This window comes from Monodon monoceros, unplaced genomic scaffold, assembly GCF_005190385.1.
Source record: "Monodon monoceros isolate NGI ecotype Baffin Bay Population unplaced genomic scaffold, NGI_Narwhal_1 Super_Scaffold_9, whole genome shotgun sequence".
Lineage (NCBI taxonomy): Eukaryota > Metazoa > Chordata > Mammalia > Artiodactyla > Monodontidae > Monodon > Monodon monoceros.
This window is the reverse complement of record NW_021703786.1, coordinates 37,719,640-37,744,530: the sequence shown is the minus strand read 5'-3', so window position 1 is coordinate 37,744,530 and position 24,891 is coordinate 37,719,640. Positions and strand designations below refer to the sequence as shown.

At 59.3% G+C, this 24,891-nt stretch overlaps 2 protein-coding genes across 4 annotated transcripts; both read right to left on the bottom strand.

Moving 5' to 3' along the window:
• Window positions 1-2: 2 nt before the first annotated feature.
• Window positions 3-10,251, bottom strand: TMEM11 (transmembrane protein 11). 3 transcript variants are annotated; one of them, XM_029211621.1, is made up of 4 exons: window positions 10,169-10,237; window positions 3,334-4,233; window positions 2,230-2,288; window positions 3-846 (listed from the first exon to the last, which is right to left on the bottom strand). In XM_029211621.1, exons 2-4 carry the CDS (start codon window positions 3,424-3,426, stop codon window positions 330-332), a joined length of 669 nt encoding a protein of 222 aa, XP_029067454.1. In that variant the 5' UTR covers window positions 3,427-4,233; window positions 10,169-10,237; the 3' UTR covers window positions 3-329. The 3 variants fall into 3 exon arrangements, with proteins under 3 accessions (XP_029067454.1, XP_029067453.1, XP_029067455.1); XM_029211620.1 differs by lacking the exon at window positions 10,169-10,237 and having other exon boundaries at window positions 3,334-6,051; XM_029211622.1 differs by lacking the exons at window positions 2,230-2,288; window positions 3,334-4,233 and having other exon boundaries at window positions 10,169-10,251.
• Window positions 10,252-14,371: 4,120 nt separating this feature from the next.
• NATD1 (N-acetyltransferase domain containing 1) lies at window positions 14,372-24,399 on the bottom strand. The gene is made up of 3 exons (XM_029213403.1): window positions 24,260-24,399; window positions 18,118-18,236; window positions 14,372-16,835 (listed from the first exon to the last, which is right to left on the bottom strand). Exons 1-3 carry the CDS (start codon window positions 24,363-24,365, stop codon window positions 16,719-16,721), a joined length of 342 nt encoding a protein of 113 aa, XP_029069236.1. The 5' UTR covers window positions 24,366-24,399; the 3' UTR covers window positions 14,372-16,718.
• Window positions 24,400-24,891: the final 492 nt, after the last annotated feature.

Below are 24,891 nucleotides of genomic sequence, written 5' to 3'. Positions count from 1 at the left end.
GGTGAAATTCTTATAATTTTAATGGTCAATAGCTTCTGGTTGGCTCTGGATGGTACAGTTAAACAACATACTTAACGACCCCCCAAGCGCGTTCACATCCCCTCAGTAGCGTTGCTTCCATCACATCCTACTGCCTGGTCGGCCTTCCACAACCTCAGGCCCCCGCGGGTTACGGGAATCCACATCTTAGTGTGATGAGCTGAAAAAACCCCTGGTACACTTGTGATCCGTTATTTCTTTAAAATAACCAACGTGCAGCCAGACGCCTTCCCGGGCTCCACTCTGCCACCTCGCGGGCCGGGCTGCCTGCTCCCCCTGCGCTGCCCCGATCATACGGCGCAGAGCTCGTAAACCTTCCTTACACAGTACGCCAGCGCCGCCAGCGCTATCGTGTTGTGCAGTCTCTTTCTGTGCAAGTCGTCCTTCCGGACCAGCACCACCGGGGTGGAGGAGGTGAGCGTGTGCAGGGGCAGTCGGGACAGTTTGTAGGCGTCGTACTCCACCTGGTACTTGCAGCAGGGGTCGAACTGCCAGGAGATGCCGTAGAGGGTGCAGCAGGCCAGGCTCAGCACGCCCGCAGGCAGGGAGATGTAGTGGGAGTACTCCAGGGGCAGCGCCAGCGGGGTGAAGAGGCAGGCGGTGCCCGCCAGCACGGTGGTCTTGTGTAGGCAGTTGCCCACGGTGATCCAGCGGGCTGTCTCGTCACCGATGCGTGTGGGCTCGATCACGATGTACTTGTACTGGGCTTCCAGGGCCTGCTCCAGCTCGTACTCAAACTGGTCTTGGGCGTTCTCCCCGTTGTAGATCTCATGCACAATGTAACAGTCTGTGGCCGACAGGCTCACCCTTAGGAGGAAGGGGTGGGGAAAAAGGAGCTGGTTAGAGGCTGCTGCTCTGCAGAGATGCCGTCCCCAAAGGAGAGGCGCCTGCCCTGAGCACACCAGGCGGCCGCTGGGAGCGGGGCTCGGAGCTGCCTGGTCAGCGGCTGCACGAGGGGCCGCGCGCGTAGGTACCAGGGAAAGCTTGTGAAGCGAGGTCACCCCAGAACCTCCAGGGTCAGCATTTCCTTCAAAGAGGAAAGCTGTTACGCGTTCAAGGCAGTGGAGACCGGACTGTTGGGTAAACTCCCGAGAGGAAAGACAGACGAGGGAGAGCCGGCCACTGGTGCCCGCCCTTTTGTGCTCCCAGGGGGATGTTTTGGGGAGCCGTGCTGCATGGCATGTGGGATCTTAGCTCCCCAACCAGGGATTGAACCCGCGCCCCCTGCATCAGAAGCATGTTGTCTTAGCCACTGCACCACCAAGGAAGTCCCCCTCCCCATTTGGTTTTAACTCAGAATGGAGACAGGCTCCCAGGTGGGATCCAGCACCTTACAAGGCACCTTAGCAGACAAGCAAACCTAAGAGGCAGGGCCTCACTCCCGGCAGGAGCAGCTCTGGCGCAGAGATTTCCTTTGTGTTCTCAAGTTCATCAGCCAAGACAGGCACAGGGAGAGAAGCACGGGAAAATGGAGGGTCTGTGCCGCCCCACTGACCGTCAGAGTGAGGCCAGGGGACGATGCCTCCCTGTCAGCGTCCAAGGTGAGCTTTCCGGCCACAGAGTCCCTCTGGAACGCTCAGAGCGAGGCGCGGGTGTCAAGGCCGGGATTAGAGAACATTCTTGCCCAAACCCTAACCTACCTGAGTGCAGTGACAAAACAGGCCCAACAAGGAAGCACCAGTTGAAGCCCCAGCATCTCGGGGACACGTCAGTGGGCAGACCCCACCCTCACCTGGTGCTCACCCAGGCCTTCCTTTCCCGTCTGCCCCACCCTCGCCTCTGCCGCCGCGCTGGCGCCCACCCCAGGGGCGGGCTCCTGGTTCCTCCCACAGCGTGCTGGGCGAGCCCATCTCCACAGGTTGGTGGCTGTGCCCCCAAGTCCCTCCAGGCTGCTGGCTCAGCCCTGATGGCACGGGAGCAACTACCAGTGGACACGGGCAGTCGGGACTGCACAGCTGAGGGTGTGTGGATGGCGTGCTCACCCACCAAAGCCACCTGGAGCCCCAAGTCTTACGGTGGGCCGGTCACCCCACTCCTGTCCGTCACCGCCAACCAGTGACCAGCCTTCCACAGCGCGGAGAACCCTCCCCGGCGCCTTCCAACACAGCAGGCTCAGGAGCCAGCCAGCCCAGCGGGCACACCGCCCTGGGCTCACCACCAGTTCTGCTTTAGAGGCCAAACCTGCTTTACCTGCTCAGGAAAGGATGGACCGTGACACATAAAGCAGCAGATTTCCAGGACTCCACACACTGTGCAGGGAAGGGAAGCAGCACAAGGTCCAAAACAGACCCAGACCCACCAGCAGGCACCCCCTTTGTCAGAGGACCCACCCTGCGGTCAGCACCCACAGCCCCACCTGCTTGGGGGGGCCGGGGAACCCTCTGCCCTGCAAATGTAGTTTCAAAGGCTGCCTGGACCACCAGATTCAGTCCTGCAGTTGACAGGGACTGTTGCTTCTCAAGCCAGGTGGCCGAGGACTCGAGAGTGAGCCATGGCCGCCTCTGCCCGGCTACCCCAGCGCCCACTGCATGCGGCCTGCTTTGTTTCTGGGTCAAAAGTAACCCAATTAAGGAAAGAACCCAGTCAGAAGTTTGCCGTGAACCATCTCAGAGCACCACCAGCCAACCCCCAACTTGAACCCTGTACACAAAAGCAGATGAAAAAACCCAACAACTAATAGCTAATTGGGATCCTTTGAGTCCTGGGCTTCCTAAGCGACTATATTTTTGCATTTTGTTGCAGGTGTGAAGTGACCAGCAAGAGAGCATAGTAAAAAGGGTTCACGTTGAAAAAACTGAGAGCGCATCGATAATGGAAAGAGGTCTTTAAAATGAAAAAGTCAGGTACAGACCAGTGTTTGTAGCCTGTGATCTTCAGTGCCTTTCTGAGAAAGTGTACGTTTGCTTTTAGATGCACGGATGTTTCTGGGCTGATATACGAAGACCCAAGAGTTACGACTGTCTCTGAGGAGGGGAATGGAGGGGCTCCAGAAAGAAAAGGGGCCCCTTCTTACCAAATGACTTTAGAACTCTTTGAATTTGGCAGGTTCCATGGAGCTTACAGTACGGAACTGGCCTGCACAGAAGAGCACAGCCTGCCGGGCCACAGGGGCTGCTGCAGGTGCTGCCTCGGGTCAGGGTCACGGGCTCCCCCTGGGGGCTTGTGAACCTGCCTCCAGCTGGGGTCAGTCTCCTCCTCTCCTCGTCAGAACTAGTTCCAGCAGCACCCAGGAGATAGTCCTCAAAGGAATCCTGGGGAACCTGGCAGCCACCACGAAGAGCCCACAGAACAAACCTCATTTTGCCAGCACAGATTCCGGCCCAGGGGATCCCACGCCATCTCGAAGCCAGTCTTGAAGGAACCTGGGATTACAGGAGCCTCAGACATGGGACCCACAAAGTCGGGAGACAGCTCCAAAAGTCAGGGGTGCACAAGAATGTTCAAAGCAGCACTCCAGGTGAGAGCAGAAGACTCGAGAGCAGAGAGAAAGAGACCGTGACTCAGCCAAGGGAGGGAAAGCCGTGGAGGCACAGCCGCCCAGTCCCTCCCGACCCTGAGGGGGAAGTGGGTGCACCACACCCGTGAACGCCTCTCTCTCTCTTCTCTCTCTCTCTCTGTCTTTCTCACACACACACACACACTGCAGAACCAAGCACATGCTGTCACGGAGACGATGGAGGATTCAGGAGTAAGGTGGCTGCTGCCTGCGCTCGGGAGGGAAGTGTGGGCCAGGGAGATGCTAGCACTTGGTTTATTAATTTTTTTCTAAATTATGGTAAAATACACATAACACAAAATTTACTATCTGTAAATTTTGTGTTATGTGTCCAGTTCAGTAAGGTTAAGTACACTTAGACACTGTTGGGCAACCAATCTCTTTTTGTCTTACAAAACTAAAACCCTGTCCCCATTAAACCACAACTCCCACCCCACCCCACCCTTCTACATTCTGTCTCTATGAATCTGGCTGCTCAGGGAGGGACCTCATGTAAGTGGAGTCACACAGTATCTTTTTTTGTGGCTGGCTTCTTTCACTTAGCATAACGTCCTCAGGGTTCATCCACGTTGTAGCAAGTGTCAATTTCCTTCCTTTTTAACGCTGAGTAATATTCCCTGTGTGTATAGACCACGTTTCGTTATCCATCCATCCGTCGATAGGTTGCTTCCACCTTCTAGCTATTGTGAACGATGCTGCTGTGAACACGGGTGTAAAAATATCTGTTTTAGTCCCTGCTTTTAATTATTGTGGATATATACCTAGAAGTGGGATTGCTGGATCATGTGGTAGTTCTATTTTTAATTTTTTGAGGAACCTCCACACTTCCCCACAGTGGCTGTACTAATGTACATTCCCACCAACACTGCACAAGGGTTCCCTTTTCTCCATATCCTGGCCAACACTTTTGTTTTTTCCATAGTAGCTATCCTAGTGGCATGAGGTGGCATCTCATGGTGGTTTTGACTTGTGCTTCCTAAATGGCAGCTTTATTGCGACAGATTCACCCATTTAAACCGCACAAGTCAGTGGCTCGACACTTTTCACTGAGCTGTGCAACCAACACCACGATGCATTTTAGAACATCTTCCTCACCTCAAAAGTAACCCCGTCACTCCTCATTCTCCCCTGACCTCCGTCCATGGCGATCACCAACCTACTTTCTGACTGTGGATCTGCCTCTTCTGGGCGTTCTGCAGGAACGCATCACGTGGCACGTGGGCTTTGGAGCTGATTCCTTCATTTAGCCTCGTGTTCCCAAGGTCGTACATATGGTAGCAAGTTTATAACTTTTCATATGGTAAAGACATACTTTTGATGGATTTAACATATAATTTTTAAAATTCCAAGACAAAATATCTGGTGGGAAGCATCAAAGATGCTCTGCATAAAAAAAAGCCAATAATGGTTTTCTCTGGATGGTGGCCCAACAGGTAACTTTTAAATTTTAGTTTTCTGTATTTTTCAAAAAGAAAAAATAAACGTGTTTCTTTTATAATGGGAAAATTAATTATAAATTTTTTCATAAAAAGAAAAATTCTGTCCAATAGCTCTGTATCCCTTGGGGTGGAAGAGACCAGACAGGGCAGGCCCTCCCAGCCGAGGAGAGGGGGCCCCCCTCCTGCTCCAGTGGGCACTGGCCCTGCAACCCACCACCTTTTCTGGTCATGCTGGAACCAGAAGAACCGACCCAAACACCTGCCTTAAGGCCCCTTCCTGGAGCGGCCCTGGGCTCACAGTCTCAGCTCAGAGGAGGAGGTGATGCCAAGCTCCTTGAGGGCAGTGACTGTTTTCATTGCAGTCTGCTCCGCCCCACCCCACCCTCGGCCTGAATGTGACAGGTTCCCAACAGACTTAGGAAGTACGTTTGAAAGGACTGACAGGAGACGAAAAAACAACAGTAATTAAGAGCACCTGTGGCTGAAAATTAAACTAGGTCCATGCATCAGGTTGCTTTCCACCCAATAAGCACAGGGTCACGTGACCAGCTGTGACATGCCGCGTGGTGCCACCCCTGCATCCCTGGTCTAGGGAAACCCACTTTTGGCAAACCCCAAATCACTTCCTTGGGAGCCAAGGAAAGCAGTAAACTCCTATGCTGTGGATTCAAAGGCCAGTTAGGACTGAAAGGCACAGCCTTGTAGCTCCAAATACTGAGGATGTTTCCAAACTGGCACCTGACGTTCTCATTGTTTCAGAGGAAGCCACGTGCCAGGGAACAGGCTCCCCGTGGTGCTCCAGGGACCGGGCAGCTCTGCTTTGGGGACAAGACCACGGTGCACCAAGAGTTCCTCTCAGTCACTCACTGGCTTTGTGTCCAAGGACAAACCCCCTGGCTGCTCTGAGCCAGCTTCCGTCGTGTCAAACGGTGCAAAGGCCCCAGCCCGCAGAGTGCAGATGGGGTGAGATGGGCTGGGCCGGGCACGCACACAAGGTGACAGCTGCAAGGCGCCACCCAGCGCAAGGCCCGAGCACTGTTTAAACTTAAGTAAAATGGAGTGGAATTGAAAATCCAGTTCCTGGGCTTCCCTGGGGGCGCAGTGGTTGAGAGACTGCCTGCCAATGCAGGGGACGCGGGTTCAAGCCCTGGTCCGGGAAGATCCCACATGCCGCGGAGCAACTAGGCTGGTGAGCCACAACTACTGAGCCTGCGCGTCTGGGGCTTGTGCTCCGCAACGAGAGAGGCCGCGACAGTGAGAGGCCTGCGCACCGCACCGCGAAGAAGAGTAGCCCTCGCTTGCCACAACTAGAGAAAGTCCTCGCACAAAAACGAGGACCCAACACAGCCAAAAAAAAAAAAATTCAGTTCCTCAGACACACCAGCCACATTTCCAATGCTTGACAGCCGCAAGTGACCAATGGCTGCCCTAGTGGACAGCCCTGAGCAGAATGGCCGAGACTGCCCAGGAGGCAGTGCAGAGAGGCCCGGTTCAGGACACAAGACCACCCTCCCTCCTTCAGAAAGTCAGGCCTGAAGGACTGAACTATAGAGGCACGAGTTACTGCCATTGGAACCCCGACGGCTTGAACGAATCAAGGAAAATGGAAATTCACCCCAGGGGACGAACCCCAGCAGACCCTAACCCACAACATCCAACTTCCAGGATCAGAACCTTCTGGCAGCAGCCAGCTGAGCGGGACCCACACCCTCAGGTCTGCACACCCGCGCACCCGGGTGCAGATGCTGCACTGGCGTGGCTCTTACAGACCAGGAGGAAAGAAACGCAAAAGAAAGAAAACATCCAAATCCCCTGGAGGCCCTCAGCTCTAAAGGAAACGACCAGGTCAGAATGAGGGGAACACTGCCCTGGGAATGTTAGCCACCTGCCCACGTGGCTTGCGGTCCACCTGTTCTGGGAACTAAACCCTCCACCAGCCAGCCAGAACCACATCCATCCAGTTCAAAGATTACAGCAAAGCTGTCGAAGAGGACGGCCCAGTCCCCGGGAATAAGGTGTAGCACAGAAGATGTGGAAGTAACCCCACAGAACTGGCTGCCTAGAGATGCTGGAGCAGACACCCGCATAAGCCGGGGAGGGGAAAGGCCACAAAAAGTGGTTTCACCCTAAAGCCTGAGCATTCAGTGCAGCACGCCCGGCCCTCTGAACACTCCAGGCCTTTAAACAGTGCTGCGGCCTCGCATCATGATCAGAATCAGATCCCATGCACCCTCACGGGCTGCGCTCACATTCAACAGTCACAGAGAACTAGGGACACTCGGGGGCCCTTCAGGAGGACAGGCAGCCCACATGGGACAGAGGGGCGACTCTGTGAGCCGGCCCAGGTTGGCACCAAGCGGCAGAACACACAGATACCTGCACCGCGCCTTCCCAGACGGGCAAGTTTGTCTCAAAGAGGCCGACAGGACAAGTGGCAATCTGTTTGCTGTGCTTGCTGCCAGTGTGCGGAGTTTTGGACAAGAATTCAGGTTACAGCTCAGGGTCTGATGTTCTTCATTACAAACACTGTGGGTTCCCTAGATCTAATGGACTGAAGAGAAAACTCAACGTGCAAGCAGCTCTCATTTTGCTATTTCCACCCCTCTCCTATTTTGGTCTAGACCAGCGCTGACCTTTCTGTTCTCTATCTGCGCTGTGCAATGTATTAGCCACGAGCCATGTGTTGCTACCAAGCACTTGAAATGTAAATAGTGTGACTGAGGAGCTGAATTTTTCACTTTATTTAATTTTAATTAATTTAAATTTAATTGCTGCAAGTGACCAGTGGGCACTGAATTAACACAGCTCTAGACTCAAGAACCAGGTAAAGCAAGAATTCACACACTATGTATTCTAAACTGGACCATCATTAACACACAGCTGACAACAGTAACTCCTGCGGAAGGTCTGGCACCAAGCAGGGCCTTCAGATACAATGCAGGCTTCAGAGTTTGCAGCCACAGGGAAATCTGGAAAGTCTGCCCAAAGCGTTGCTCTGCTCCAGCCAATGCCCCAAATTAGACGACGTTTCCTTGGGTGTCAGCATAAAGCAGATTCCAACCAAGTGTGTGCAGCAACTCGGGAAAGTGGTCTTACAGTGTGGAGCTGAAATCTGAGTCAGCACAAACATGCCATGGAACAAAGTCATCTAAGGACACCATAATCAGCCTACTTCGGTCACAGGAGCCACTAGGTATGCTTGGGCCTCAATCTATGGTGTGGGCTATCAATTAATCCAGCCTGCCCCACCCGGAAGTCTTCCCACCCACTGAGCAGGAATGGAGGTGTGCCCAGGCCAGGTTTCCATCCCCTACTCAGCGTGGAGGATCTCAGGGAAACAGCCCAGGCAAACACTCCTCCAAAAGAGCCCAGCTAGGGCCTCATGGCAGAGGCAAACAAAGGGGTACCCCCAGCCACTCCCGGTTATCTGGAAGGATGACAGATGGTGCCCCCCAAACCACAAAACCAGACGCCCCATTCCTGGCTGACACACGACATATGCATGTGCAAGCAGAGACTGCCGTTCAGGCCAAAGGGTGCAACCTGGACACCTAAGGAGACCAGGCAGGTAACTGCAATGAGTCAAGCTGGCAGATGAGGAATGATGAGCACCTGCCCTGACCAAAAAGAGCCACCACGCAGCTTTTCCAGAGCAGTTTTATGTGAACTATTTCCATTTATAACCACTGGCAACTAACTTAAATTCTCTTAAAAACTGAGGATCACAGTCAAGGACTAGTTTCAGCCTTTGGGATCCTGGTTTGCAAACTCAGTTTCGAATTAACACTTGTCTTAAACCAAAGAGGAAAAAAACCCAATATCCAATTTCTTAGATCAGTAAAATTGTAACTTTTGCTGGCACGGCCCCTGTATGGTGTCTGGGGCGTCCTCATTTGGCCCTTTCTGCTGTTTGTATCCAGTAAGGAGGAATGCTTCTCTCTCTGCAACTAAGTCTTCTAAACCAGTTATTTCCTATTATTAAATGATTAATGTTTGCATTAAAGATCTTGAAAATGTTTGCTAGTTTTTAAGGCCACCTGGAAACCATCGAGATCTCTTCTTTAACTTTTTATGGTCTGATCTAAGAAATAACCAGGTGGGAGGTGGAAAAACAAAAATACTTGCTGGCCATTCACTGCTGCTTCTCCAAGAAGAGAAAGTGCGGCAGGGACAAGGCTGGGTAACTCCGAGCTCGAGAATAAAATGCAAGCTGGAGGGGTCTATCAGCACAGCTAACCAAACAGGAAGGCGACCACAATGAGTATGTGATGCAATCAAAGAGAGAGAATAACGCAGAATAGTCGAGAGAAAAAGAGAGCGGGGCGGGAGGGGAGGAAGGGGGAAGAGAAAAGAAAGAGAACTTTTCTGTTCAACAATCCTCACCAAAAAACCCCAAACAAACCCGGAGATCCTGCTGACCTATATCTACCGCACCAGCCCACTCGTAACAGAATGGTCAGGACAGTGCAAACCGGATGACTCCACGAATACACATCCTTTCCCAAACTTCTGGGGCCTGAACTGGTTCTAGTGGCTTCTACTAGCTGAAACTGTTTTCCAAAAGCAAAAACTGTAAATTCAACACGAAACACGAAAACGACGACTCCAATCTTATCTTCTAGAAATGAGTCCTTCAAATCGAGATCTACCTTGTTAAGAAACAAGCTCCCGGCTCCCTGCCCTACTCACGCACCGTTCGTTAGGAAAGGTCGCTGCAAAGGATTTCCACGGCAGGGGCGCTGGCGGAGACGCCTCCAAAGTCCCAAGGATCACCCCCGGGGGAAGCGGCCGGCTCCCCGCCCGGAGTCACAGCGCGGAAGGCTGAGGCCCCTCGGTGACCGTGCGAACCACCCCGCCCGCCCCGCGATAGGAAGGCTTCCCCTGCCTCCTGCGTCCCAGGAACCACTCCTCGCTACGGCTGAGAGGACCACGCGCGCGACCAGGCGGCCGGGGTCTCCGGCGCCACTCGGTCCGCGGCATTCAGGCGGGTCCCGCCGCGGCCCGGCTGTGCCCAGCCCGCCATCGCCCCTTCCTGAGCCCTCCGCGGAGGCCGCGTCGGCCAAGACCAGGACCCCGCGCGCCCGGCGGCGGACCGGGGCGAGCCGCGGGGTGGAGGCGGGGACGGCGCTGCAGCCTGAGGAGCCCCGCCGGCTTCCAGCCCCGAGCCGCCCGCAGGGAGCAGCCCGCGCCTCACCTCTCTCGGGCGCCGCCGCCGCCGCCGCCGCCGCCGCCGCCGCCCGGGCCAAGACGCCTCCTTCCCCACGCGGCCATCTTGGAGACTCCCCGCTCGCGAACGCCTCACGCCGGGCGGCCTCGCGACACCGCGCGGGCGGGAGGGAGTTGTAGTCCGGCCGCCGCCCCGGACGGCGCGCCGGCTGGGGATCGGGCCCCGCGGGACTATAAGGTCCACAATACACTGCGCGCCGGAAGCCCACCCCGAGGCCGCCTGGGAAACGCGGGCCCAGACAGGAGGAGCTGAGGGCCCACTTCCGGACTAGCCGCCGCTAGGCCTCCTGCGCTTCGAGAGCTTCGACCGTCGAGGTCACCGAGGGGCCACTCTCGCTCATCCCCCAAATTCTCGGGAGGCGAGACAGACGCGGTCCCCGCCGCCAGGGGTTCCCTGCTGGCAGGCTGTTGGCAGAGAGTGTCTGGAAGCGGAGAAAGGGGAGAGTTTAACGTGTGATGACTGCTGGGAGAGACAGGGCGCCGCGCACGTCGCACCCTCGTCCGGCCGTGGTGGCGAGGACACAGCCCCGCACTCGGGCGTCTTCGAAGGCGGGTGCTGGCACTTCACCCCGCCGGCGGGAGCCCTGCCTGGACCCTGCCGAGTCGGGAGGGCGGACGGAGCCCAGTGACTCCTGCCCGCTGTCCCCTCCGAGCAGGGGCTGATCCGGGGGACCCCTCGCAGCTCTGAAGTTGTAGTCCCTCCCCTGCTTCCGACCGACAGCGTTGCTAGACATATTAATTGGTCCCATAAGCATTTGAGCAACTCTAATGCTGAAATCAACGCCGTGTCCAGGGACGGGAGAAGCACGGCGCCTGCTCTCAGCCCCCGGGTCTGGCCGAACCGGGCGAACCAGGGCCCGAGGGCTGTCGGGTGTAGATGCGGCTCCCATCGTTGAGGATTCCTCAGGATTTCCTTTCGGTTCATAGTCTACAATAGTCTTAATAGTCTGGCACGGGCCCTCAGTACCTACAAGATTCAACTCAAGCTCCTAAGCGCAACCCAGAAGCCCCTCCGTAATGTGGAGGTTGCTCCCCTCTCCAGCTTCAACTGCCTCCCTTCCCTGCCCAGAGCCAGGTTAGCAGATTCGGAGGTCCCCAGACGGTCCATGCTGTGCCTAAAATGCCTTTCTCTCCCTGCCAACCATCCTTCAGCAGTACCTGCTCTTCCCGTTGGGTCGCAATCCCGCCTCCAGCTAACAGTGTGCGGCCCTGCTTAGAGACCTCCGAACGATGACCATCTCGCCTTGTGATTAGTCTGTTTTCTCTGGACCAGTTTGCTGATTCAGAGGGTTTCTAGGGATTCTAGAACAGTTGGGTTTGAAGCATGGATCTGGACCTGGGGCTGCTTTTTGTGTGTGTGTGGGGGGGGCTGCTTTTATAACCTCTCTTTCTCAGCCTCCCAGTTTGTAACCTGGGTGTGATACTAGCACCTCTTCTCAGAGGACCAGTATGAGTATTACATAAGGTGACACCTTAGAACGCAGAACACCACACAAGGTAACACTCAACTGACGTTTAAGTCAGGCCAAGCCCTGTTCTAATTATTTTAAGTGATTAACTCTTAAATCTTCACAACAGTCCTGTGAAAGTGATAGTTTTTATCCACATTCTCATTTTGCAAATGAGGAGGACCTACCCGAGTGACTCGCTAAAGTCATGTGCCAGGATTTGAGCCCAAGCTGTCTGGTTGCCGAGATTTCGCTATGCTATGGTGTCTCTCAGGAAGAGTCAGGCCAGGATCTAGTGCACAGAGGAAAGTGCTCAAGCAACTGTGGGCCTGGGACCATCTCCCCATCTCCCTGCTCTTGCACTTAACTTCTAACAGGCCATCTGCCGCAGTCTGCTGACTTGAGTGGAGACGCCCAGAATGTCACCTGTTCATCACTACTAGTGCACAGACACCTGGAAGATTCATGGGCAGGGTGATTCCCTCAGCGTGTAGTAACTGAGCTCCCACTGAGGGCACAACCTGAATGGTGGGAGTTGAAATTCCTGTGGGCCCCCAGAGAGCCCTGATTGCTGGCAGAGAAGCAGCCAGCAGGAAAGGTGGGTCCTAGCTGGTGCTCAGAAATCTCTGGCACTTCCCTTACTCCTCTGTTCATTCATTCTTATAGCAAATAATTGTCGTGTGCAGTCAGTACCAGGTACTCTCAGGCACCAGAGTCACAGCATTTAGTAAGACAGACACTTGCTGGCCTCATGGAGTTTCCAGTCCAGTCGAATAAACAACTAAGTAAGAGTTTTCAGTGCATGATAAATACTAACAAGAAACTAAGCAGGATGATGTAATGGATGACTTGGAGATTACAGCTGGCTAGAGGTCTTTTCAAGAGGTGGCATCTGCATGGGGCCTGGATGAATGTGCAAGGAAGAGCTGGGGACAGCATTGTGACCCAGTAATGGGACCAGAGGGACAGAGGAGAGGTACTGGGTTTGCTTTTGGTTAGTCCTTTCCTCTCTCTGAATGTCACTTTTCTCAACTGTAAAATGGGGGTAGTTTTATCTATATTAGTCAGTGTCTAATTAGGAAAAGAAATCCACCCGAGGTATTTCAAACAGAAGGGATTTAATACAGGCCATTGTTTATGGAGGTGTTGGGCAGGCTGGCTGAGTCACTATCTTGAACACCTGAAACTTATTTAATATTGTACATCAACTATACCTCAATTTAAAAAAAAACCTGCTTTCTTTTACCCAAAGGCTGCACGCTGTGCCTGCAGCTCTGTCCTGCCGTTTAACTCCAGGCTTTGAACCTCTCAGGACCACCTTGCCAGCCAGGCTGCCTTGAGGGGACCCTGCCCCACGCTGTGAGCAAAGAGCCCTCCCCCAATCCAGATCCCAATGGGGGTGCGTTTTCCTCTCTCCCCATCCAGGCCTCAGAACGCAGGCTCCTTGTTTGTATGGCTGGAACTCACCCCTAGCCTGCCCTGCAGCAGTGCTGGGAACACGAGCGGCCCCTGGGCCCCGTCCTGCCCGTTCCACAGCTGGATGTGGTCGGCTTTGGGGATGGGGACTCTGCAGGCTGGAGGGGACATGGGCCTCTGAGTTGCTGCTCAGAGGAAAGCCTAGTCACACCCACGTGGTCAGGAAAGAGCTGCAGAAAGTGTGCAGACTCCTCGTGAGAGGTGGCCACTGGGAAGCAGGACAAGGAGGGCTGGGTGGGCAGGGGTCACTCAGCACCCATGACTCCTGCCCCGGCTGCCGGCTCCTGCCCTCCCTCCTCCCGGTGGGACCTTTACTGGGTCTGTCCTGTCCCTGCCCCGTCGTTTCATTCTGGTTCAGGGTAGACGGTAACTTAGGTTTTACTTCTAGACCCCAGGCTGCTGCAGGGTGGGTGCTGGGGGTGTCCCCGGGTATTGCCCTGTGAAGTCTCTGCCACGGGATGCAGACGTGGAGGGGCAGGAACTGGGTGTGGGTCCTGGTCCCCTCGCCTCCCTGCAGCCTTGTGACCCCCCCGCCCCCAGCCTCTGGTCCCCAATACCTGGTGTCTCACGGAGCTGCTGTGGGAGCCGAGCTGGTCACGATGGAGGGCTGGCGACCTGGTGACTGCAGAGCCCCCTCCTCTCCGTCGGGGCAGCGATGTGACCCCCTCCCCCCCACCCCCACCCCCGCCAGGTGGACCTAGAGGAACACGCCCCATCCAGGAGTCCTCAGGCTCCAGACACCATGCCGGAGGCTCTCCATCGATTGTGTTCTGAGTGACGCTTGCCCCTGGCCTGTGCCCCCCGGGCCAGTAGCTCCAAGGGAAGGCTTCCTGGGGAGGGAGGGACAGGGCTAAGAGCAGCAGCTGGTATGACCTGACGGCCTCTTCCTGGTCACCCCGTCCAGCCACTCCCAGCGAGGGGAGCCAGTGCCGGGGGCATGACTGTGGCCTTAGAGGGGCCCGTACCTGGGAGGAGGCACAGGCCGGGCCGGCAAAGCCCCCAGATCCTGACGCCACCTGCGCCTCTCAGAGCCTTGCTTCCCCTGCCGCCAGCTAGGATGCGGGAACACAGAGCACCTGCCAGGTCTGCCCTCTCACTCCTCCCTCACACCTGAGGCCCCCCCCACAACCTGGGTGGAGCCCGACTGTCATGGGGGTGGAGCAGAGGCAGGGGCGGGGGAGGTGGGGCGGGCGGGGGTGGGGGGGTTGTGCCCCTGCCCTTCCAGAAGCAGTCCTGGAGCTGCACTGGGTCACACCTTTTATTGAAATGTACGTCATGCAATCCGTCTGGAGACCAGCCCTGCCCCAGACGCCACCTGCAGCAGGTCCTGAGTGGGAAAGGCACGTGAGTGACCACCTGTCTCGACCGGGTGAGAAAGAGAGAGACCCACAAAGTCAGCTGTGGCAGGAGGGCACGGGGCCTCGGGGGCGATCTGCTTGGAGGGCCTGGGTGGGTCTCTGAGTGTCCCCCTGCCCTGCCAGTGGCACACAAACTGGCCCACGTGGCCTGCCTCCTGAGCAAGGGTTCCCCAGGTGTCCCGGGATGGGTGGGGTTGGGGGCCGAGGCTGGGACGCCAATCAGTCAGAGTAGCACGGGGGTGGGGGGCAGCCAGCCACAGCGGGATGGGGTTGGGCGTGCTGGCAGGGGGGGCTGGGGCTCCGGCGCGGGGGTCTGCAGTGAACCCGGCCCGACCTGGGAGAGTTGGCCGTTGCTGCCGCCGAGGGCTCTAGCGGAGCAGCAGCGGCACTTTAAGGCAGCCCGAGGCGAGGAGGCCCGGGTCGCACCTGCAGAAACTGGGGACAGGCTGTTCCTGGGTCCAGTGCCGCAGGGGCCCTGGAGACCCCGCACATCCCCTGGTTCAAGTACTAAGTGTTTTGTCTGCATGCCGGCTGGGCACCTAGTCACCTGCTGTTAGAACACAGGTGCAGGCTGGGACAGGGGTTGGCGGGCCCTGGTGCCACCCAGCCCTGGGGTCCCCTGCGCCACTGCTGCAGGACACCCGCCTATGGACAGCGCCCCCTGGAACTGGGCCACCTTGCCCCAAAGGCTGCAGAGGGGTCAGCACCAGCTCGCTGAGCTACTGGAGAGAAGTTCTCATGACGGAGTCTGTGCTTGAACTTGGGAGGGATATGTGGACAGGGAGGGGGTGGTGCTGGAGAGGGAAATGGCTCAGAGCCTGGGATGCCCGTCAGTCCACTATCAGGCCTACAACCCACTCTTTCCTTATGCTGCACCAGGAAGGGGACACCCCCGGTCTCGGCGGGGACGCAGCAGCCTAGCCCACCTCCTGCCAGCACGGTAGAGGCCCAGGGGCCTCCCTGACTCCGCCAAAAGCCCTTTGCAAACAGAGCTGGGAGTGCGGTGGGTGCCCTCGGCCCTCTCAGGGATTCCTGGAGGCCAGAGGGGGGCTGGGGGCTGGGACCTGGGAAGGGGGGGTGCTGAGGACGGGGACCCTGGGGCTGCCAGGCCTTCAGGCACGCAGACGGAGAGGTTCCCGCCACCAGGTGAGAAGGCATTTGCACACAGGTGTTTGGGGGCCCCAGGCCACTGCAGTGGAGGAGGGGGGCTTGGTGCAAGACTGGGAGCGGACGAGTGCGAAGAGGACACAGGCCAGTGCCTGCCGAGGTCAGGCAGGGAGGCGTCAATGGGTCAAGCAGCCCACCCTAGCCAGAGGGCTGAAGGGGCCACGTCACTCATGGCTCACCCCAGAGGGACCGGACTCCTGGGCTCCCCTCCAGCCCCACAGAAGAGCAGGTGTGGATCCAGCCCTCGTGGGGAGCGCGGCAGTGGAGGCTGGTACCCTGAGCCCTAACCAGCCCCCAGAAAGGCTGGCCCCACAGGACAAAGGGTGCTGGGGTGCTTGCTCCCCAGGCTGTTCCCAGGAAGGCTGGTCCAGGAGGGGGCCCAGGACTCCTGACGGGCCACGAGCTCGCAGGAAGGCAAAGACGCTCTGATGTCTGGCGGCTGCACAGGAAATCCCTCTGCAGAACTGCTTCTTCCTCTTGGGTGGTGCGGATGGTTCGTGGAGGACGGTTTTCTCCCTCCCACGCCAGCTCGGAAGGGCCCTCTCTGAGAAAGCTCAGCCACAGCGAGGGGCGGGGACCCCCAAGATACTCGGGCTGGAAGGGGGAGGGCAGCCACGGGGGGCCTGCCTCTTGCAGAGCTGAAGGGCGTTGCAAGGAGTAAGGAGACATGTGCGCGCGCGCTTGGCCCGACGCCCCCAGCAGTTGGCACACAAGGTTCCTCGTGGCTCCTCATCTGCGGAGAGGACCCGGCCTGGGCATGTTGGCAGGGCCCCAGATAAGCCCCCTGCCCATCACGGAGCGGGGAGCAGCAGGTGGGACCCAGAAAGACCAGAGGGACGCCCCTGTCCGCGTTCCGGTCCTGACTGCAGGCCCTCACGGTGTCTGCAGAGCAGGAACAGCCGGGCCCCGTTCGCCACGGCAGCTGGGCCACGGCCACAGACAAGCGTCCTTACAAAAATAACTCTGAGTCTGTCCCCGTGGGGACCAGGGTTCCTGAGAGCACGCAGAGGCCAGGGCGAGGCCCGGAGGGAGGGTCCGGTGGGCGGGCTCGGGCCCCGCGGGGCCGGGGCTACGGCTGCAGGCGCTCCACGTACTGCGGCAGGGGGTTTTCCTTGACGAACTTCTGGATGTACCAGCACGTGACATGGGCCCTCAGGTCCTCCTCCACTACGAAGTCCAGAGCGGCCTGGCAGCCGGGCAGAGAGAAGAGCGGTCAGGGCCCCCAGCGGCACCTCGGCTCAGAGGCCCAGCCCCTCAGGCCCCGGGCTTTCCCTCGGGTCTGCGATGGAGCCAGGGGTGCTGCCACCACCCCCGTTACAGTCGGGAAGCCGGGGCAGGAAGCTCTAGTGAACTGCCGGAGGAACAAGGCAGGGAAGAGAGGGGCCAGGGTCGGATCCGCCCCGGGAGAGCCCCGCCCGCCCGTCTCCACAGTGAGCCGGGGTGCCAACCAAACTCCTCTTCTCCGCTAATTCTTCACTGGACACTCCTCTAGGAGCCTCCCCTATGGGCTGGGTTGGGGCGCCCGGGGCTCCCTCCGCTCCTGGCAGAGGTCACTCAGTTTTCACAGGGATCCCAAGGGCAGCAGCCGGGGGTGGGGATGTCAGCGTGCAGTTGTCGTCCTGGTGGGTCTGGTGCCCCTCCCTGCCCCAGTGCCCTGCACACACTGGTGCAAAATAAACGTTTGCTGAAACAGTACAGCACAGTCTGGGTGTAGCTGGAGGGTCTGATGACAAAGGCCGAGGGCTGACTAGGCGCCTGGGCTCCTGGTCGGCCGTCTGACCCTTCGGCCACCCCCCAGCGGCCCACACCTGACCCCGGGTTTCAACCCGAGAGCCTCTAGTGACAGGATTCCAGGCTCTTCTCCCATTTTGCAGATAAGCGCCCTCACCCCTGGCAGATCCCTTCTCCTGTTACCCAGGTAGCAACTCTGGGTTCCTCGCTTGTAACGGGGTGGGCCCACAGACCAGCTCGAGCTGCTACTGAAAGACACCTGTCCCCCGCCCGGGGCCGGGGGGAGGGGGCGGAGGGAGCAACGGGGCAGCAGGGGGAGGGGCTAGGCCCCATCAGCCGTCAGGGGAACGCAAGGCCGAGCTTTGCTCCAGGTCAAAGCCCCTTGAAGCCCAAGCTGCTCTCCTAGCGGCTGGGGATGCAGGGGCAAGAGCCAAGTCACTCCAATGTCTGTCCACCTGTTCAGCAAGGGTTCACGGAGCACCTACTACGTGCCAGACACGGGGTCCCGGCAGTGAGCTCCCGGCACCAGGCAGGTGTGTGCGTGTGGTGGTGGGGGCCCGGAGGCCCAGCCCCCAGAAGAGGGGAAGGGGGCGACGCAGCCGCAGCCGCTGGAGGAGGGCGGGGCCTGGCCCCGAGAGGAGGGGAAGGGGGAGAGGCGGCCGCAGCCGCTGGAGGGCGGGGCCCGGCCCTCGGGGCGTGGTGTCCTGTGAGTGGGGGGGCGGCCCCCACGCCCCTACCTTGGCCAGGTGCTTGGCGATGCCACGCCCGCGGTAGGCGTCGGGGACCTCCGTGTGCTGCAGGTCCACAATCCGCTTGCCCACGTACTCGTAGAGCAGGACAGCCCGGTCGTGACACCCTGTGGGGAGGGTGGTTGGCGGGTGAGGCCCGAGCCGGCACGGAGGCCTGGGCCTTGGAGGCGCAGGCGTTTGGAGCCCGGCTGGGGAGCTGGGTCTGGAATCGCTTCTCTGCGCCTCAGTTCCGTGTCCATAAAGTATGGATGTAACAGAACATTCCTCATTAGAGTGTGTGGAGGGTTAAATGAGGCAATTTCCGTAAAATGCTTATAACAGCGACCGAACATACCGAGCCCCGCGCGGGCCTTTCCCGCTACCCTCCAGCCAGCATCCCAGGGCCCCCGGCGCCCCCCAAAGCCCAGCTCTCTGCATCCCCACCGGAGCACCTGCCCGAGGGACTGGGAGCCCCAGGCCCAGCGCTGGATGAAGAGCAGAGCTCAGCAAGTCGCCAACTAAACCAGAGCCTGAAGAGACAAGAGAGCAGGACCTCCCACCGGACCTGGGGAAGGGCAGAAGGAGGGGCACACAGGAAAGCCACGCCAGGCACGGGAGGGAGAGCAAACTGGCCTTCATGCCCTCTCAGGCCTGGCACTCTGGTCTACCCTGGTTTCCTGCTGGAAAAACATTTAACTGGAGTTCCTCCAACCAAAGTCTTCAGTTCCTCATCCGCCTGTCTGTCTGTCCATCCAACCACACACCCACCCACCCACCCATCCGGCCCCCATTTGCCTGCCCATCTACCTGCCAGGCATCCCATCCACCCATCTGTCCACCTGTTCCCCTTGACAAAAGTTCACTGAGCCCCAGACACTGTTTCAGGAGCTGAGGACAACTCCATGGGTTACTATTTCAGGAAGTTTCAACTGTATGAAGGAAAAAATAATCTGGGCCAGGGGAGACGGGCATTTAGCCAGGGTAGTCAGGGGAGACCTCCCAGGAGGAAATCTCTGAGCTGAGGGGTAACTGGGGAGCAGCAGACGTCTGAGGGAAGAGCAGGGGAGGGGTGGGCAGAGGGCACAGCCAGCACAAAGGCCCCAAGGCAGAATGTTTACGCAGGGCAGCAGGCCACGTGGGGGCTTCACAGGCACTGCGCGGACCTCCGCTTCTGCACCCAGGCCCCCTGCAGACGGGGCAGGGTCTGGAGCCCTTGTCAGCCTTCTCGCGGTCCCTGCTCACTCGCTCACCCATTGCCTCCCTCAGCATTCCTGAGTGACAACTTGGGCCACAGATGGACCAGATCCCAGGATGGCCTGGGGGATTCTCTGCCCCTCCCACCCCGCCAGTTCCTGGTGGTCCCAGGGGCTCGGTCACCACCACATCCCCAGTGCCCAGCCCGGGGCAGATGCCCAAGAAATACCTGCCCCACAAACTCCTGCTGTTCTCTGTGCCAGACACACAGCAGGAGCTGAAGGCCGGCTCGTGGCTGCTGTATGCCCAGTACCTCCCCGGAGCCCGACCCCACGCCCTTGGGGACACCGGGACAGGACAGCTACAGCTCACACTGCTGGGGCGCACTCAGCCCCTGCACACACCAGCCCTCACGAGAACCTTACAAGATGGGCAGGGTTCTCACAGCCCCGTCGACAAACAGGGAAACCGAGGCTCTGAGAGGCTATCGCGCAGCTCGGCACGTGTGGAGCTGTCTGGGGACCCCGGGTCTTGCGGCTGAGAGGAGCAGAAGGGCATCGGGCCGCGGGGCAGACGTGGCTGCGTGTGAGGGACAGGGCGCGACGCTGTCCCCGCTCCACACCTCCCTGGGCTGCGGAGGAGGCAGACGCCAGTGGATAGCCCTGCAACACCTGGGCCTCAGTGACCGCAGAGGTTGCCCAGTGCCAACTGCCCCATGCTGCCTGGAGACGGCCACCCCCCGAGGCGCTTCTCATACGTCTCTCAGCCTCTGCTCTGACCTCCGGCAGGCCCGTGGGCACAGCTTTCAAAACATGCCCGGAATCTGGCCACTTCATACCTCCGCCGGCCCCTGGGCCCCCCGTGGAAGCCGAGTCACATCCCGTCCATCCTCTGCTCAGGGGCCTCCTTGTGGCCCCTCACGTCCACCCAGCCTCGGTCGGGTGCTCCCTCTGCCTGGCGCCTCCCACCGGAGAACCCCCTGACCTGCCCCCCTGGGCACCACGGCCACCCCATCCCCGGCTCTGGGTCCATGGATCCCACAGCCTCTGCGTGTGGCAGCCTGGCTGGACCCCAGGCCCTTCTCCGGGCTGGGCCAGTACTTGCCATGTGGGGTCCATGGAGCCAGCCAGGGCCCCGGCTTCCAGTCCCAGCTCTGCCAGGAGACCTCAGACATCACCAGGTCTGGGACAGCGGCTACCTCCCTCCTGAGAGTCACGTCGAGATCATGGGCTGTGACTGGTTTTGAGAAAAGTTAAAGCAACCTGGCAAACGAGGAGACCTTCCCTCCGTCTCCACCCTGCCTGCACCAGTTTCGAGAGCAGGCCCGGCAGATCAAAACGCCTGTTATACAGACGATGTGGCTGAGGCAGAGGGGCAAAGCCAGAACTCAGGCTCTCTGCGCCCTCTGGGACGTAGCTGGTCAAGGACAATTGGGCCAGGGAGCCCAGGGCGGGCGGCACCGCCTGGCTTCTCTGGGCATCTCCACCTGCAGAGCCTGCTGTGGGCAGGGGCCATGTGCTGGCAGCTCAGAGCTGGGAAGCGTGAGAGGGCAGACCCTGGGGGCTGCCCAGGAAGCCCACCCACAGGCCCAGCTGGTCCCATCCCCCCGCAGGCACCCTGCCCAGGGACCCGCTCTAGCATGCATCCCAGGACGCGAAGGGCATGAGGGTGCCCTGGGAGCACAACGTGGCTCGAGCAGGGGCCTCCTGCCCGGGAACTGGGATCTGAATGTAGGAGGCCTCTGCTGCGCTTTCAGCCCTGCTGCCCCCAGGGCCTCAGTCTTCCCATCTGCAAAGTGGGGGCTGGGGAGGATGTGGAAGGCGCTGGGTTCCAGGACCCCCAAATGACGCTTCTTGGAGCAAGTGGGACACTCGGCGCTGGCTGAGAGGGGAAAGCAAAGGCCAAGGGTGGGGCCACCCAGGGGTGGGAGCTCAGTTCTGGCTTTGTGCTTTCCCCACTGATGAAATGGTGATACAAGCTAGCTTTTCAGACCCTGGATCTGGGGACCAGACAAGCCTGGGCACCTGCGTTCTCTCACAGCCCACATCAGCAAGACCCATCCACGCTTCTTTCAGCAACCATCCAGGAGCTGGGATTTCTCCCCTCTCTCACACCGCCTGCTCCAGAGCAGTAGCCATCCTTGCTCCTGTCTTGCCCCAGAGCAGCCAGAGGGAGCCCAGGACATTCCACTCGCCCTCTGCTCAGGACCCTCCCAGGCACCCACCTCACCCGGAGTCAAGGCCAAGTCCTCACAATGCCTTCCACAGCCCCGCACCACCTGCCCCCAAGACCTCTTGACGTCCTCTGCTATGCGGCCTCTCCGTCCTCCCGTCCCTGCTGCTCCCAATACACACCAGGCATCCTAAGGTCTTTGCACTTGCCGCCCCTTCCCCGTGGAGTGCCGTTCCCACCGTAGCTCCCTTCCTTGCCTCCTTCCCAGGGCGGCCGTCCCAGACACCTGACTCTAAACAACAGCCCTTGGGACCTCCCTGGTGGTCCAGTGGTTAAGACTCTGCGCTTCCAATGCAGGGGCCAAGGGTTCGATCCCTGGTGGGGGAACTAAGATCCCACATGACGCGTAGCGCAGCCAAAATAAATAAACAAAGAAGAGCCCTTTTCTGACACCCGACCTTATTTCTCACCAGCCTCGCTCTCTAGGACGGTCTACACTTTATTGTCCACTGCCCCCCAGACGGTCGGTCCCAGGAGCCCCCAGCACCTACAACAACGTTTCGCAACACACAGTAGGTGTTCAACAAGCACCTGTGGAATGAATCCTAGTTCTTCTACCTCCAAGGTGCAAGCCCCTGGGCACGTCAGTCACTTTCCCTGCCTCAGCTTCCTCCTCTGTAAAATGGGCAGAGCAGTTCGGACAACGCCGCCACCCCCCACCAACAAGGCTGAGGATAAAGCGACTCCGCGTGCGTGGGGTCTCCTGAGGACTGAATGCGCACAGCGGCTCAAACCTCTTCCCTCCCCAGACCTGGAGGCCGCTGGAGGCTCATCAGCCCAGCTGTGCCGGGGGGTGGCGGGTACACACCTGCACCTGGAGCCCCAGGGCCGCTCTGCCTCTCGGCCTCAGTGCCCACAGCTCTCACAGGCGCAGTGAGCTGGCCTCCGGGAACTGCCTGCAGGTCAGGAGACACCGCGGCAGGCCGTTCCCCTCCCCAGCTGGGGCGGGGTGGGGGCTTGGGCACAGATGACTCCCCGCCCCCCATATACACCCAGACCAGGTCCGGCCTGGCTGCACAGCCCCCGCCTCGCGGGCGGGCGAGGAGCTACTCCCGGGCGTGGCTGGGGATCCCGGTCCACTTTACAGTTAGCCATCTGAGCAGTAGGCAACAGAGATGCAAGTTTAGAAAGGTGGCTGGTCACGTCCAGCTCTGACCACAACCAAGTCTAGACGGGTGTCCTCTGGCTGTGCTCACTAGGGAAAGAAAGAAGGAAACCCCCAAACATTCCCTTTTTCTTCTTTCTCTGAGCGTCTAGGGTCTCCTGAGCCCCCCAAGGGAATCTAAGGCCTCTCTGGAGCCTCAAAAAGAGGATTTGAAAAGCCATGGGGCCTCGTCCAACGAGAGCAGCGGGGCCCGGAGAGTCACGGCCAGCCAGCCAGCCGGGCCACTGCAGGCAGCGTGGCGGTGGAAGTACATGCCTCCAGGTGGAAAGACGCGTGTTTGAGTTCCGGCCTGCGCTCCTCCCCTGCGCCGGCCTCAGCTTACTCGCCTGAGCTGCGGTGGTGATGCCCAGGTCACAAGGATGTTGTGACAAGGATGTGCTGGGCCCAGCTCAATGCACAGCACAGCCCAAAGGGGGCTTCTGAGGAGGGTCCGCGCTCCAGGCCCCAGCCCCTCCCGGCTGTCCAAGTGCAGGTGGGAGGAGTGGGCCCAAGTAGGACCCCATCCAGGCTCTGCGCATCCCCCCACCTCAGGAAGCCTTCCCCTTCCCTCCTCAGAAATGGGCACAGTGGCCCATAACGGCCCTTCCAGCTTGGGCACTGCCACAGGGGGCCCAGCTGGGAGAGAAGAAAAAGTTATTAAGGCAGAAGGGGTGGGACACAGGGATGAAAGTTCACTCCTCCATTTCATAATTCCACTTCCCATCCCCAGACCTCTTAGGCAGAGGGAGTGTGGGCTAGTAAGTGGTGGAACCTTTCTCTACAGGAAATGAGGACTTGACGTTGCTTCTGGTTTAAAAAGTAATGCCCAGGGACTTCCCTGGCGGTCCAGCGCTTAAGACTGCACTTCCAGTGCTTCCACTGCAGGGGGCACGCGTTCAACCCCTGGTGGGGGAACTAAGATACCGCATGCTGCACCTCTTGGCCAAAATAATAATAATAATAATAATAATACCCAGTCAGTGTTCACCAACATTTACTACCTGCCGCAGGCGCTGTTCTGAACCTTACTCTTACTGGGGCATCTGGTCCTTACCACCAGCCAGGAGTTATGCGCTGGGGTTAACCCCATTGTAGAGACGGAGAAACTGGAGCGCACAGAGATGAGGCAACTTAGCCAAAGTCCCAGAGCCTCTGGGGTCTGATGGCGACATCATCCCTCTACACCCCCTGCCCCTTCCAGGCAGAAGTCCCTCTGTCTGTCAGCCCCGGGTCGGCCCAGAGGATTCTTCCAATCCCCTTGGTGCAGAAAAGCTAAGGTTCCCAGGTGCAGCCAGAAGCCATTGAACACCGGGGAAAGGGGGAGGTGCTGGCTCACCACGCTCCCCAGGACCTCGGCAGCAGCCCGGAAAACAGCCAGGCCGAGCAGGTGCGGGTTCCCCGGGGCCGAGGCGGGATGGGAGCTGCCCGGCGCCTGCCTCCGCCTCCCCGGGGCCCTCTCCACCCCGGGCGCCCGGCGCGGGCTCGACTCTCCCGGCAGCCCGCCTCCACCCGGCCCGCGAGTGCGCCCCCAGCCCCGCGGCGCGCAGACAAAAGGCGGGGGCGGGCTGGGCCCCGCGTTACCGTTGAGCCGGACGGTGAACTGGCGGCGCCTACGGTCGTGCTCCACGCGGATGGGGCAGCCCTGCTCCGGCGCGCCCGGCGGCACGGCGGCCGGCGAGTGCGCCATGGGCGCTGGGACCCGGGCTGCGGGCGCGCGGCGGGCTCCGCCAGAGGCGCGCGGACCCGCACCGTGGGCCGACCGCAGGCGGCGGCTCAGAAACTGACACTCGGCGGCGGCAGCAAAAAAAGGGGGGCAGGAAATCAGCTGTACGGTCACGTGCAGCGCGCGGCCAGTAAGCGCGCGGCCGCTCTGTTTTGGTGCATTCCGTTTGGCTCTTAAAGGCGCCGCGCCGCTCACAGCTTCGCGCCTGGGCCCTTGGGCCTCTGACCTCAGCTGGCAGGAGACTTTGGGGCCCCCACGGACCCCTTCTCAAAGACACGTGACGGGGCTTCCCTGGTGGCGCAGTGGTTGAGAGTCCGCCTGCCGATGCAGGGGACCACGGGTTCGTGCCCCGGTCCGGGAAGATCCCACGTGCCGCGGAGCGGCTGGGCCCGTGAGCCATGGCCGCTGAGCCTGCGCGTCCGGAGCCTGTGCTCCGCAACGGGAGAAGCCACAGCAGTGAGAGGCCCGCGTACCGCAAAAAAAAAAAAGA

Bases quoted from the DNA above. Each gene is read 5' to 3' on its own strand.
- TMEM11 (XM_029211621.1), bottom strand. From the start codon at position 3,426: ATGTCTGAGGCTCCTGTAATCCCAGGTTCCTTCAAGACTGGCTTCGAG. The intron at 2,289-3,333 runs GTTTGTTCTGTG...TTCCCTGCACAG, and splicing joins ATCTGTGCTGGCAAAATGAG to TGTGTGGAGTCCTGGAAATC. The intron at 847-2,229 runs GTAAAGCAGGTT...CTTCCTCCTAAG, and splicing joins GTCCATCCTTTCCTGAGCAG to GGTGAGCCTGTCGGCCACAG.
- NATD1 (XM_029213403.1), bottom strand. From the start codon at position 24,365: ATGGCGCACTCGCCGGCCGCCGTGCCGCCGGGCGCGCCGGAGCAGGGC. The intron at 18,237-24,259 runs GTAACGCGGGGC...CCCTCCCCACAG, and splicing joins GTTCACCGTCCGGCTCAACG to GGTGTCACGACCGGGCTGTC. The intron at 16,836-18,117 runs GTAGGGGCGTGG...CCCGGCTGCCAG, and splicing joins TCGCCAAGCACCTGGCCAAG to GCCGCTCTGGACTTCGTAGT.